This window comes from Schistocerca cancellata, chromosome 3 (genome assembly GCF_023864275.1).
Source record: "Schistocerca cancellata isolate TAMUIC-IGC-003103 chromosome 3, iqSchCanc2.1, whole genome shotgun sequence".
NCBI classification, from domain to species: domain Eukaryota; kingdom Metazoa; phylum Arthropoda; class Insecta; order Orthoptera; family Acrididae; genus Schistocerca; species Schistocerca cancellata.
The window spans coordinates 630,583,758-630,597,202 of NC_064628.1; the positions used below are offsets into that span (position 1 = coordinate 630,583,758).

Consider the following 13,445-nt stretch of genomic DNA (forward strand, 5'->3'; position numbering starts at 1 on the left):
TGTGAATGTGTATTTGCAGTACAGATATTGTGCATTCACTTAAATTACTCTTAGAACAATTTAAATTATTTTACAAAAGTAAGTCACTTTAAATTTAAAGATATTTTCATTTAATACATCCGAGTCATAGTCTGAAGAAATTATAGATGGATATTAACTCACTTGTGGCGAAATTACTTCTGGAGAAATGTTGTTTTGATTTTCTGTCAAAAATTCCTCATGAACAACAGGCAGATTACATTCACTATCCATCTCCCTTTCCTGTAATAAAAGAAATGAAGATAATGGTAAACAGAACTTGTATACTAAATTAGAGATGTGATATACATATCTTGTCATTTGAAGAATCAGTCCATGGTCCCACTTTTATTTCAGATTTCAGTAGCAACAAACTAAACTGAGAGGAAGAAACTGAACCAATTGCTACTCTTCACTACACAGAAATCACTAACTACAATATTTTTATCTCACACACAAAATGAATCAACAAATCTGGTATGCTACAGTTAGCTCTAAAACTTCTTGCTATTACTGGTGACATTTTGGACAATCACAACAAAAGTTTAACAATGACATTACTGAAACCAACCGGCAGACAGATAGGTTTTGGAACCCTCTACAGCACAACTTCCAATTACATCAGCAGTTCATCAAAAGTGCATTACCACGGTGTTCACTGACAAATCCCGAACGCCTCAACAGGGGGGTGGGGGAAGGTGGCAATAACCCAAAGTAAATGATTATTCATTTGTTCTCATTTTGGCAACTGTTTCTTCATGTCTGATAACACACAGATATTTGGGCACTTATTGGTACAGTAGTTTCAGTTTAAAATATTCCAAATATCACTTATGCTCAAGAACTTACAGCGATGAAGTCTCCATCTTCACTATCAAGACTCAAGGCTCGTCTTGCATCTCTTATTGCAATTTCTAGGGGTGAACTCTGTGTTTTCCTAGTTTTCTTTTTTCTGTTTGTAGTGGCATCTGCAGTGCGTCTTGTCTTCTTCAGCGTTTTTCCCTCTTCCTCACTCATTTCACCATCTGAGCCACCACTGAGTGAGAGAAGATCATTACCTTGTGGGTGTTCCATGTTTCCATTTACTTCACCACCAGTCAATTTTGATTGGGAGTCAGGACCTCTTTCCAAAATTTGCTCAAACTTTTTCACATAATTTATTAGTGACTTCTCAAGAACAACCTGAAAATATAAATAGCAGAAAATAGTTCACATAAATGTGCAACTATCTATAATTTGCATCAAACTATAGCTAAAACAAATAGTTTTTAAGAAAATATATTTGCTGCACTAAAGTAAACAGCATTAGGAAAACACTGAACACAACAGCAAACAAATATTTTTTAATAATAATAATTATTATTATTAATAATAATGCTGTGGCAAGAACAAGAAGATGGAAGAGGGGGAGGAAGAAAAAATGACTCTACTTAATTAGTAACAAGAAGAATTTATGATCTGTAAGTGACCACAAATTTGTTTAATTACTTTCATCTCAGACTGTAAATCTGACTATCCCAAACATGCTGAAACAGTTTTTATAATATGTATCCATTGAAGTTAACTTGGGAAAGACTTTTGAAAGACTGTCTATATATACCCTACCTAGATTTTAACTTAGAGATCATCTACAATGTCTGAATTCCAATCCTCTACAAGCTTTTAATTCAGATCATATTTTCAGTAAAGGGCTTCTATTCAACTTAAAAATTTAGATATCATTTTATTTTCCCCTCTGTATCACTTCTACAGATGTGACATTATATGCTTTGCATTAGACCCACACTACACACCCAGGCACACTGCATGTTTCAAGATAGCAAATGTTACGTAAACAATCTATAGGAGTGAAACTCATTCGTAGCCTCTGAAACCAATGTAGAAGACATTAGTAACCTGATGACAGTCTGTGGAATACAGACAATACAAGCTACTTCAATTGTCACTTACATTCAGTAGGATAAAAACACCGATACTCATAAATTTTCATGGAAACTTGACAATAGTTTCAATAAACAGGGCTCCATATGCTAATTTTGAATTATTTGTGAACAATTTGATGAGCTGCTTAACTATTTAACTTCCAAGCAGAAAGATGCAATATTAAGTAGCTAAATGGGTTCTCCACTTCATACAATCTAGCTCCGCTCATACAATTTGCACCTAGAGTTATGGGAAACAGCAGCTCTGCTACTGACAACATTTTTACACTGAGACTGCGAAGTGTTAGTTTAATTACTATAGTTAATGATTTGTCAAACAACAGTGGTAATCCTCCCCCCACTCCCCTTGATGCAATAATTTATCAACAGCCGTATGTATTGTAGAAATTTATTTTATTTTATGAACTTCTATATGCTACCAGTTTTGGCACTATATGTCATCTTCAGGCCCCTGTACAATGAATAGAAGAAATGTAGAAATGTACTATTATAAAAAAATAGAACATACGTTAACAACTGACAGGTATCATGTTAACTATGTAAGTGGCTCAAAAAACATATTGTCTATCACTAAAACTATATGTAACATTAGGGCACATATGCCTCTGCCTAGGTCATGCTGTTGTTAATAGTTTTCACTGTTTTACTCGAATATAGCACAATATAGGCCATGCAACACATCAAATGTACTGCATACTATTGTATGTCCAGGGGAACAGAGGAAGAACTTTTTTTGTAATAATACTTAATATAGATAACAATAAAATAAATTAAAATACAAGAAAATACGACAACCACGGCAGAATACATAAGTTACATATGTGTGGTCTAGATGGTATTATGTGTGGTACGACAAACAGCTGCCGCAATATTAACGATAAAAAGCATAAAAGAGTTTGTCTTAAAACTCAATTGCATTCATGAAGTAAACCAATGCAGTCGTACTGTAAAATCATCAAACACCTGGTCGTCCTAGGCACTTCATTAGGACCCTTATGTACGACAACCCCACATTGTGCTGAGTGGATTAATGCAACGCCAGTAGCTGCCTCATATAGTCATGGTTACAAAGATGATTCTCAATCTCTGTACATAAAAAAATGTTTATCTCGCTACATGTAAGTCCTATACAATTATGCAGAATTATACCAAGTGGAATCAACTGAATAAAAAGGAAAGGAAGAAAAAGAGAAATATAGGAGGCCACCTATATGTCTGAACATGAAACTCAAAAAGAAATGGATACCATCCCTAAGGCTAAGGGTATCACCTATTACCATGATGATAAAGGTAAACTTTATGTAAAATTAATTTTTTTTTTAATTTTTGGGACTCAAAGGGTTAAATTAAATAAATTGTACACGTCTGATATCTTTGCACATTTCAGAGACCTCTCTCAGCAGGATCCGTGGAAGAAAACAAATGTAATGGAATCTAATGTCGTGTCTAACATTATATCAAAGGACACTATTGAAAGTCCTAAAAGCGGGTGGTGTCAGAGTGATCGACACAGTCAAATAATAAGTGAATCAGCCAGATGAGTGTGGCAAAATGGAGACTTTATCAGCTAGTTGTAAAATCCCTGATGTGAATAGATTTGACTTTAAGAATAAAACCCATTAGAAGAATTGCACTGGGTCTGTTTTCTGTAATATTTCAGTTACAAATGTATTTTTTCTGGCTGATGTGTCTCCACGAGAAAGACCAAGTCTTAACACATATACAGTGATCATCTCTCACTATTCCATCTGCTCTCAATGAAATCTATAGGAGGTTTCAACAACAGACGAAGTCTATATACTGAATTCTCCAAAGCCCTATCAGCTGTGTACTGTCCATTACTGGTGGCAACCCAGCGGCAAACTCAAACTCTTGTTTTCCTGCTAATTCTGACAGACTACCTGTTCTGAGCATGCTGTTCTCCTCTCAGAAACTGTCTTCTGTAGCGTGGGGGGGAGGGGGAGAGGGAGAGGGAGGGGGAGAGGGAGGGGTGAGAAGGGGGGGGGGGAAGAGAGAGAGAGAGATACTCTTTGTACTGCACGCTATTGAAGTACTAAGGCAACTTTTCAGATCTTTCATTGAACAACAGTGATTTGGCAGTCACCATCAGGTTTCTTTCCTCGCTCTGTCTCTCTCTCCTCCCACACACTGACTTGTCAACAATGCTGGCTTCAGCACTTATTTCTTTCGTTGTGATTAGTATCTCATTTAACCACTGTGATGTATGAGTGGACCTGCTGTCAAGGTGCCCACAGTTTGAGTAATGCACATGCTAACTCTGTTAGAGACGCTATCTGCTGCTCGCAAGTGTAGTGTTTCTGCACCATCATCCTGGCCTGACTACATTAAGCCTTGTAACTCTCCTGCCTTGTCCTAATATTTATCTCTCTTTTTCCTACGCACATGACAACTTTATTTCCATCTACCTTTCAGCATTCTTATTTTGGTTAAAACCTGCATCAAATTACCTTTCTAAAAACAGAATTGACATTATTTCTTCTCTATAGCACTCGGTGGTCTTGTGGTGTTTGCAATTGGACTTAGCAGTTTAGTATGTCTGTCACCTTTAACTTCCATCTATTTTTATAATTTCACTATTATGTATATAACTAACCAATTATGTAATTGTAACTGGTGAAATTAAAGTTGTGGGAATGGGTCGTGAGTCGTGCTTGGGTAGCTCAGTTGGTACAGCATTTGCCCGCACAAGACAAAGGTACAGAGTTCAAGTCTCGGTCCAGCAAACACTTTTAATCTGCCAGGAAGTTTCATATCAGCGCACACACTCCGCTGCATAGTGAAAATTCATTATGTAACTGTATATTAATTTCTAACAACACTATTCTCTTATTTCATTTTGTTTCCCCAAAATAACTGAATTTCTACTCAGTTTCCTTGCTATTTGTACAACAGCTGGCTTCCTAATGTGGGATACGCTTTCCAAGTGCTTTGGAGACAAGGTCCAGTCATCAGTAACATACAATATGAAATTAATACTGTATAGGCAAGTTCTTACAGCTGAGATTGCATCTTTAGTGGGTGTACTTTTAAATTTCATGGTTTGATTTTCTATTTTACATGTTCTTACAACATCAGTAATACTCAATGTCGTTCTGGCAATAGCAGACAGTAACAGTTAATCATCATCTTACCTTATGCATCTGTTCAGCAAGGTTCTTCAAATCTTCACGAAGAACATCATTCAAGGACAATGAAAGGTTGACAAGTGTCTTAAGGTAAACTTTGTTATAATAGTTTTCAGGATGTTTTAAGATTTCAGTACACAGTCTCACTGCCAAGCTATTGTGTACATTGGCCTGTTAAAAACAAAACAAATATCATTAATCAAAACTGGTCATACTTGCGTGTAAGGAGTTATCTGCAATCCATGAAAGTAATTATCTCTTACCTGTCCTTTAGACTTCATAATGTTTATAAGAAGTGACACCACCTCATTTTCATCTACTTCAGCTAAGGGACTATCCTCTGGTGCATCTAGAATTACTTTAAGAACTGGTAAAAATGCTTCCTCTAGCAATTCTGCTGCTTCAGGAACATGTGAGGTAAACATTTCTAGAAAGCACCCCAACATCTGGCGTACAGCTGGATCATGTTCTGAAAATTTAACAAAAGGTGTGATATAATACACAAGAGTAGTATTGGACATGTACGTAAACAAGCAACTAAGTATCTGCACATCGGTGCAATGTTGAAAACATGATGTAGACTTAAAATAGTCTTAAGCTTGGACTAGTACCATTGTCACACTCCAAAGTATTAAATCAAAAAATAATAATCCAAAATCGTTACTATATTATTTTTTCCTTGTTTCACAATCTCAACAGACCATTTCCCAGACAAAATGTTAATGGGCATTGGCAAAAATGCTTAAGGGTGGAATATTGGAGAGTTCAACATGCCTTTAAGCTAAAATTGAAAGACTAAATGGGGTGTAAATTATGACTGGCTAAACACACCACTGCTTTTTGAAATAAAATGTAATGAGCAAAGAAGAAAGTAGTGTTGCTGAAATAGCAAGCTTCCTTCTGTTAAACGGCTAAATTTTACCCAAACATTTCTGACATTGTGGTGTTACTGGTGGTATAGTTGAAAGGATAAGAAGATAGGATGAATGGGGAATTAGTAGAAATAAACAGTGGTAGGTTTTATAGGGGGATGGGTACAGGAACTGACACAGGATAGGGTAACAGCAGAAAGATGCGAGTGAAGGCTGCTGCTCTGTTTGTGTGTGTGTGTGTGTGTGTGTGTGTGTGTGTGTGTGTGTGTGTGTGTGTGTGGGGGGGGGGGGGGGGGGGGTTGGCAGACAGGAATCAGGACAAACAAACAAAAAGTGAGAGAGTAAGAGAAAGGGATAATCAGACTGAACACTGACTGATGCTTATGTCTACACGGAATGCTGGAGAATGATTGCTGACCTTAGGATTTATTTGTGTGTATGAAAAAAATTACCACATCACAGCTACCAATTTTTTTTTATTTTGTGTACCAGTTTCAGAGCATTATAGCTCCATTTCCAATGCAAACAATAGATTCCACTTATTTGGAGTTGTACACCTCTTACACTAACACCACATCAGAGCACTGTCCCTCTGGAAATCATCAGGAAGGCAATTGCACTCTCGATTAATGGCACATCATGATTAAAGTAAATACAAGAAAGAAAATAAAGAGACAAAATCATGATGACCATTTAGAAAAAATTTCAAGACAGATATCATGTGAACATTATCTGTTATTCATATATGCTCGGCTTCAAACAATTGGACAACTAAAGGTGCATTCAGATGGTCAGGGAAGTAAATACACAGAAGAATGAAAATAGTTTGGAGTACCTTCATTAAACTAAATAAGGTTTCCAAAACTAACTTTACAATGTGGCTGAAACTGAAAGTTTACAGTCTATGTCTACTTACTGTCAGTTCTGGATTCCGGCAGAAAGACACTGACTTTTAAAATGAAAACCTTTCAAAAGCTGAGGTTTGTCCATTGAGCAAAGAAGATATTTATGTTAGGAATTAGTACCAGAGACATGAAAACATCCAAATGGATCAGGGAACAGATTGAGGTAAGAGAGGTAATTGTGACTAATAATAATAACGACAACAACAACAATAAAGGCATACAGGGCATGTCCCTAGGTGAATGGATGGTAAATGAACAAAGGAAACGCTTTGCTGGGGTCCAATACACAAGAAAAGATTAAGAAGATGACAAGACAGGTGCTGCACTAGTCCACAGAAATTATCAAGGTGAAATCTGTGTAATTTAATTCTTCAAGAAAGTACCAGTGTATTTAAGTAGTACTCACTGTAGTGAGCAGGGACCCAGTGTAGTAGCAAACTGGTTCCTCAACTTATTCTGACAGGGTTTGGCATACTGCACTAACTTGTTGGAACATTCCTTGGAATGACAAAAGGACACAGTAGAATTGTCCACCTTGGAGACATTCAGTGCCTAGTTGCCAGTGCTCTGCTCTATTATGACTCCATAGAATTGCTGCCTACTATAATGCATGGGTTGTTTGTCTCCTCAAACCCAGAACTAGTTTCCCTGTATTCCGGAGATGAGTACTTCCATTTCAAAGTAACCTCTCATCCCACTGCCCATGACAACAACTTAACAACCACCACACCCCTGTATCTCACAGGACAAAAGTTTGTAGTTTTTCCCTGACCCTCAATGCTTACAACACCCGTTTAGTAACTTTCTAAAGAGAACTTTTTCTTTTTTTTTTTTTTTTTTTTTGATCTAATGGTTGAATACTACAGTGAAATTACCATAAATCTTGTGCAGTAGCTTAGCTTAAAAACACACTGTTAAAATACTTATTTTAAGTTAATTAGAAAAGCAGGGAGCAAGACCATAATTTTTAATGTACTTGAACTTTGCTGCACACATTCTGAACTGACAAGCAAAAATTATCTGGAAATATGTTTCAATGAATCTCTAACATCAGAATACAAGGTCAATGAAAACTTATTATTATGCACTCACTGAGCAGCAGCAGGAGAAAAAAAACACACAAAAAGCTTTCGAAGCCAGTGGCTGCTCCTCCTTGCAGAAGCATTGAATGGTATGGAAGAGGGATGAAAGAAAAGAGCTGGCAAGGATAAGGAAATGATGAGAGTGAAAGAAAAGTCTGCCCCTTCCCCTTCCTCTTACAGGAACCAAAAGCAATGATGAAAGGAAGATTAAGATTTAATATTCTGTTGGTGGAACAGTTATTAGAGGCCAGGTTCAGACAGAACAAAGAGCCAGCCTAGTTTCTCATTGCCTTAAGCAATTTTCGGAAAGAAAGAGAAACTTAAAATGAGATGGCCAGAGGGGGAATTTGACCTCCACTCCTGCAGAACACAAGTCCAGTGCCTTAACCACTGGCCACTTCACTCAGTAGAAAGTAAGAAAACACACAGGAGAAGCAAATGCCTCGTATTTCTCTTTATTGTGTTGCCTCACTGACATATTTGCCTTATTTACCAAGGCACAGTTCACTGTTCCCATACATTTCATCACTGAACACATGAAACTATAATAAATCCAGTTCTTTGTCGTAAATGGAACAGAAACTTAGAGTAAGCCCTTCTATAATGGACTATGAACTAGCACTAAATCTAGCAGTACATGAGCCCACAGCAGCTATGGAGGCTGATGCAGGACCTATTCTACATAAAGAGGGGGAGAAAATACGCATGACAGCTGAAGGCCACGCGCGCACACGCACACACAATTTTTTTGACCTTAAGGATATCAGAAACAGTCTTTTAATGGGTTTCTAAAAGCTAAATTTCATTATGCAATCTGCTACAGTGTTACAATCCACATATTTAACCGAACAAAATGTTTTGTGAAGAAAACTGCATTATTACAAGGCCAGAGATAAATACTTGACCTATTAATTTTAATTCAGCTGCAGACACAATCATACAAACAAAACAAATACCAGTAATGAATACGTACATATTTTACAATAAGAAAATCACACTATTGTCTTCATTGATGCAGATGACTAAGTCTACCAGATTTATAACGAAAGGCTTCATAACTGTGTCCCTACCAATTTCTCTGTTGTAATCTTCATCCTGTATTTTCTCTGCATGTCTTACACAAGCTGCCCATGAAGAGGTTGAGATGTTGTCTATTGCCTCATGTGTATGACATTCAACATTTGCAATTTTACATGTATTGTTCTTTTCTGAAATGTGTTTCACCTAAGCCCATATCAGCCTGACAATGGTATGGAGTTAATCTAACAATACAGTGTCCATGCTGCTTTGCAATTTCATTTATCTCCAACTCTATATCTAAGGTTGTGGGCACTGACAAGAACTTGCAATGCTGCTCAGATATATGATGAAGTATGAGGTATTTCATTAGAGGACAACACTAATAATATCAGACTTTTTGAAATTCCTAGTTGGAGCTTTGTTCACTTGCACTGAGTGGACGCTCACATTATCCATGACAATAACCAAACACATAGGATGCACAGCAACAACTGTTTTTTAAACCACCATTAGAATACACTGAACATCATTTCAGAAAGGTGATTTTCAGAATTCTTAGCCTCTGATACCTTAAAAATCTGCTTACTCTGGGGAATGAAGCCAGTTTTTGCTGATCCAGCATGAGGCATTGTAATTTCAGGACTATTACCAACTGGAACTTTGAATCCATTACACCCACCTCTTAATTTCCTGCATATTGCCCCTGAGTGGATTTCAATGATGAAAACTTCACCTACATAATGAATTCAAGATGTGCCAACTTTACGCTCTTGTGCATCGTTCTCAAAAACACAGTCCATGCACCTACAACGTTGCTACATTCAATTAGTAATTTCTCCTCATCATTCACTTTGTAATACCTGAACTATATGGGTTTCAGTACCCTCAACATGGTCCATTTGCTTCTGTTAAAATTTTCAGCTTCTTTCATACAAAACTAATTTTTCTGCTGTTGAATATTTGCATCTAGCACACATGCTGAGCACTATGCAGCACAAAATGTTTTTCGTGAAATTTTCTAGGTCGCGCAATTCTTTTTTGTGGTTGCATTGCTTGTCTGATGACTTGGAAACAGCTGAGCCACAGTCTTGCACAGACATTCTCAACTTCACTTGAAATCCTCTGAATGGTCTTCAAACCAATATGACAAGCTGCTTCTTCAAGCTTGGATTTAACAGAAGACTATCTTTTAAAGTACCAATACACACAGAACACTATTCCTCTGGCTTGCTTGTATTGCACTTGTCATTATTGCTTACCATCACTCATAATGAACACTATGAGAAAGTAATCACTCAGCACTGTAATAAACAGCAAGCTTTACAATCACAGTAAGAACTGCACAGAACAAAGACCAGAACGTCATCGATGCACAACTGACACACTTCTGCATGCTTCTGCAAATCTGACCTTGACCTGCCCTTTTAACTGCTTTGGACTCTACTGATGCCTCAGTCCAAGCCCTAATTCCCATAAAACCAAATTCACCATGGACATAATTTTTATTAATTAATATGGACAATGGGCAAAGGAACAAACAGCAACCAGACTTAAAATAGGAACATACCAGTGACAGGATTAAACCACACCAAGAGAAGGTGAGTTAGAATCCTGCTAGATGCTATTCTGCCCGTGAGCAGAAGCTTGCATAAACCTTCCGCTGTAACTCTGCGTACTTCTCCAACCTGAAAAATTTTCAGTCACATCTATTAATACCAATGTCATCTGATACTACACACAGCAATTAAAAAATAAACAAGATGAACTCTCAGAACTGCTTAAAGAATGTTAAACTCAATGCTGACATCCAAACAATAGTCATGACAATGACACTGTTCTACAACTGTCATTTTTCTCATTGGAAATGAGTGTTTACAAAGGTTTTCATGTGAGAAATTCAAATTTGAAATCAGAAATTCGCTAGCAGGCATCATTTTTTTGTTATATGAGGATATATGAGTAATTTAACTGAAACTTTTTAGGTATGCTAAGGTAGGTGAAATTTGTTTTGTAAGAGTCGGCAATAATCAATTTGGTATTTCACTTTCAATTTTTAAATGTTTCCATACCTGCTGCCTATAGAATTATGTCAGTATGCAAGTCACTGTTACACTAATGTTTATTGTTTAAAATTGAGTCTTAAACTGTCATTATTTAACTGATGGAAACATTTCTTCTGTGAGTAAATACTGATATTTAAACTATATTACATATATAGCTGTAGTATATAAAAATGTACAACTGTGCATATTTCTCTGTGAAATGAAGATCTTCAGATAAAGAAGCAGACTAGACAGATTTTAATACACAGAGCATCTGAAATGATAAGATTATCCTGACTTTCTTATTGGACGACATGAGTAGTTTACATTAATTTACATTTAATATTATTTCTTTGTTTCCACAATCCAGCTAATAGAAATAGTTTCACAAACACGTATTTTTCTTCTAGAAAATTCCTCCTCACACAACCTGCAGCCTGATAGTTTCTGCTTTATCTGCAGAGAGTTCATGTTTGCTAGGCATAGGAAGACGATTTTGCTCATTGTAAAGGAAGCCCAAAAACATTATTTGGTAATGGAACTTCCAAATCAAGAGGACATTTCTTGCGCGACTTGTTATGCTAAAATGATAAATTGGTGGAAAGGTAACTGCACAATGTTTGCAGTACCAATGGTATGGAGGGAACGGAAGGATCACATAAGTGTTACACCAACACCAGCATAAATGGCCATTGCGAAAACAGTTGCCAAGAATAAAGGTGACCACCAGGTGGCACAACATGCAGCTGAGCAAATATGCTCAATTTCAATGGACTCTTCTCATCCCAGGCCATCTGGATCCTTCCCTGCACCACCAGCTTCTCTGAATTACGCAGATGGGAATTATCCTTACAACGCATCCTCTACTCCAGTAATCGTCCTGCTCTCAATCTCAGGTAATCCACAGTTTCTGCAATCCTCATCCAATAGTTGCTCCTTTCTTTATCCTGTCACACCCTCTCAATTCACGTCCTCACATGGCCTTCATCGTGCATCACTGCCCACTGTCCCCTACAATACATCACATACCAGCCTCCACCCCAACCTCCCTCATTCCTTGCTGGCAAACCAACTGCTTCCTTCCAAGCCACTAACCACCAATCCCCAGGCCATCTCCCTGCCTCCCATCTCCCCTCCCTCTATCCATTTCATCCAACACTACCCCACCACTGCAACTAGTATGCCTGCCAAGAAACAAGGCATTGCAACTAAGTCTGTGTTTTCTGCATGTATTTCACTCTAGCTCGTCAAAGGATAACTCTGAAAGCTAGCAAGTTTTTTCTTCTTTTTTTGTGTACCTATCGACAACTTGACACTTTTGCTTTTCAGTGAGTGGTCTCCTTTAATTCAAAAGTATTTACTTTCTACAAGAACTTTCCTACAACATTTATACCGCCTAGTGGCTCTCTTCCTTGTAAACCTTATGTTGTCCCTCCTTTGCTACTATCCTTGATCTACATCCTCTTTCTCTATCCTGTATTGTCTGTCTGCATCTTTTTCTACCTTCTCCCACACGCCTTTGTTGCACACACACGCTTCGCTGGTGCCAACCAGTGTGATTGTGTGAGACTTCTGTGACTTCCTACAGCAAAGGCCGTGGCAGTTATGAATGTGACACACGCTGTTCTATGTACCACCCATCCACAACTAACCACTACATTTAACCATTGAATCCCCACCACTCCCTGCTCATATTTTGCTCCCACCAGAATTTTACATCTTTCCTTTCTCCTGCATGTGACAATAACTTACACATGGTCAAATATCCTCAGACCACAAAAGCCTCTTATCTCCCCCTGCACAACTTTTTCCATCCTTTTCACTTCTCACATCAAAGATACTAACCACTCACTTCACCAACACACCAACATCCCTCATGCCCTTGGCCTTGCCACTGTCTAACACTACCTCTACCAATGTCCTTCAGACTTCAAACTCACCATCTCATTCCTTAAAGACCTTACTGGGTATGTCCTGACTCAAAACTACTTTTCCTTTGAAGGACAGGCATACAAACAAATACATGGCACAGCCATGGGCATCCACAGGGCAATTCCCTATGCCAATCTGTTTATGGGTCAACTAGAGGAATCCTTCCTAGTCTTCCAAACCTCTCAACCCCTAGTCTGCTAATTGATCTGGACTTAGGTCCAAGACAGCCTACCCTCTCTCCTTCATGATCTCAGCACCTTCTCTCCCATCTGTTACACCTGGTCCTCATCTATCCAATATGCCACCTTCCTGGGTGTTGATCTCTACCTCCCTGGTGTGTTTAATGTGACACAGATAAGGATGGAGCCATCAACCACCAACAGTACCTACATTTTGACAGCTCTCATTCTTTCTGCACAAAATAATCCCTTCCATACAGCCTGGCCAAATAGGAACAGTGTATCTGTAGTAACAAGTACTTCCTT

The 13,445-nt window shown here is 37.9% G+C and overlaps 1 protein-coding gene across 2 annotated transcripts in view; it reads right to left on the minus strand.

The window, feature by feature from the left end:
• LOC126175556 (condensin complex subunit 3) overlaps positions 1-13,445 on the minus strand; it is a 186,706-nt gene that overhangs the window by 31,283 nt on the left and 141,978 nt on the right. For both annotated transcript variants that reach the window (XM_049922405.1, XM_049922406.1), the window contains 5 exons: positions 10,554-10,671; positions 5,371-5,576; positions 5,114-5,278; positions 868-1,200; positions 163-261 (listed from right to left, as the gene is read on the minus strand). In XM_049922405.1, coding sequence (XP_049778362.1) covers positions 163-261; positions 868-1,200; positions 5,114-5,278; positions 5,371-5,576; positions 10,554-10,671 — 921 coding nt within the window. The remainder of the gene's footprint in view (positions 1-162; positions 262-867; positions 1,201-5,113; positions 5,279-5,370; positions 5,577-10,553; positions 10,672-13,445) is intronic.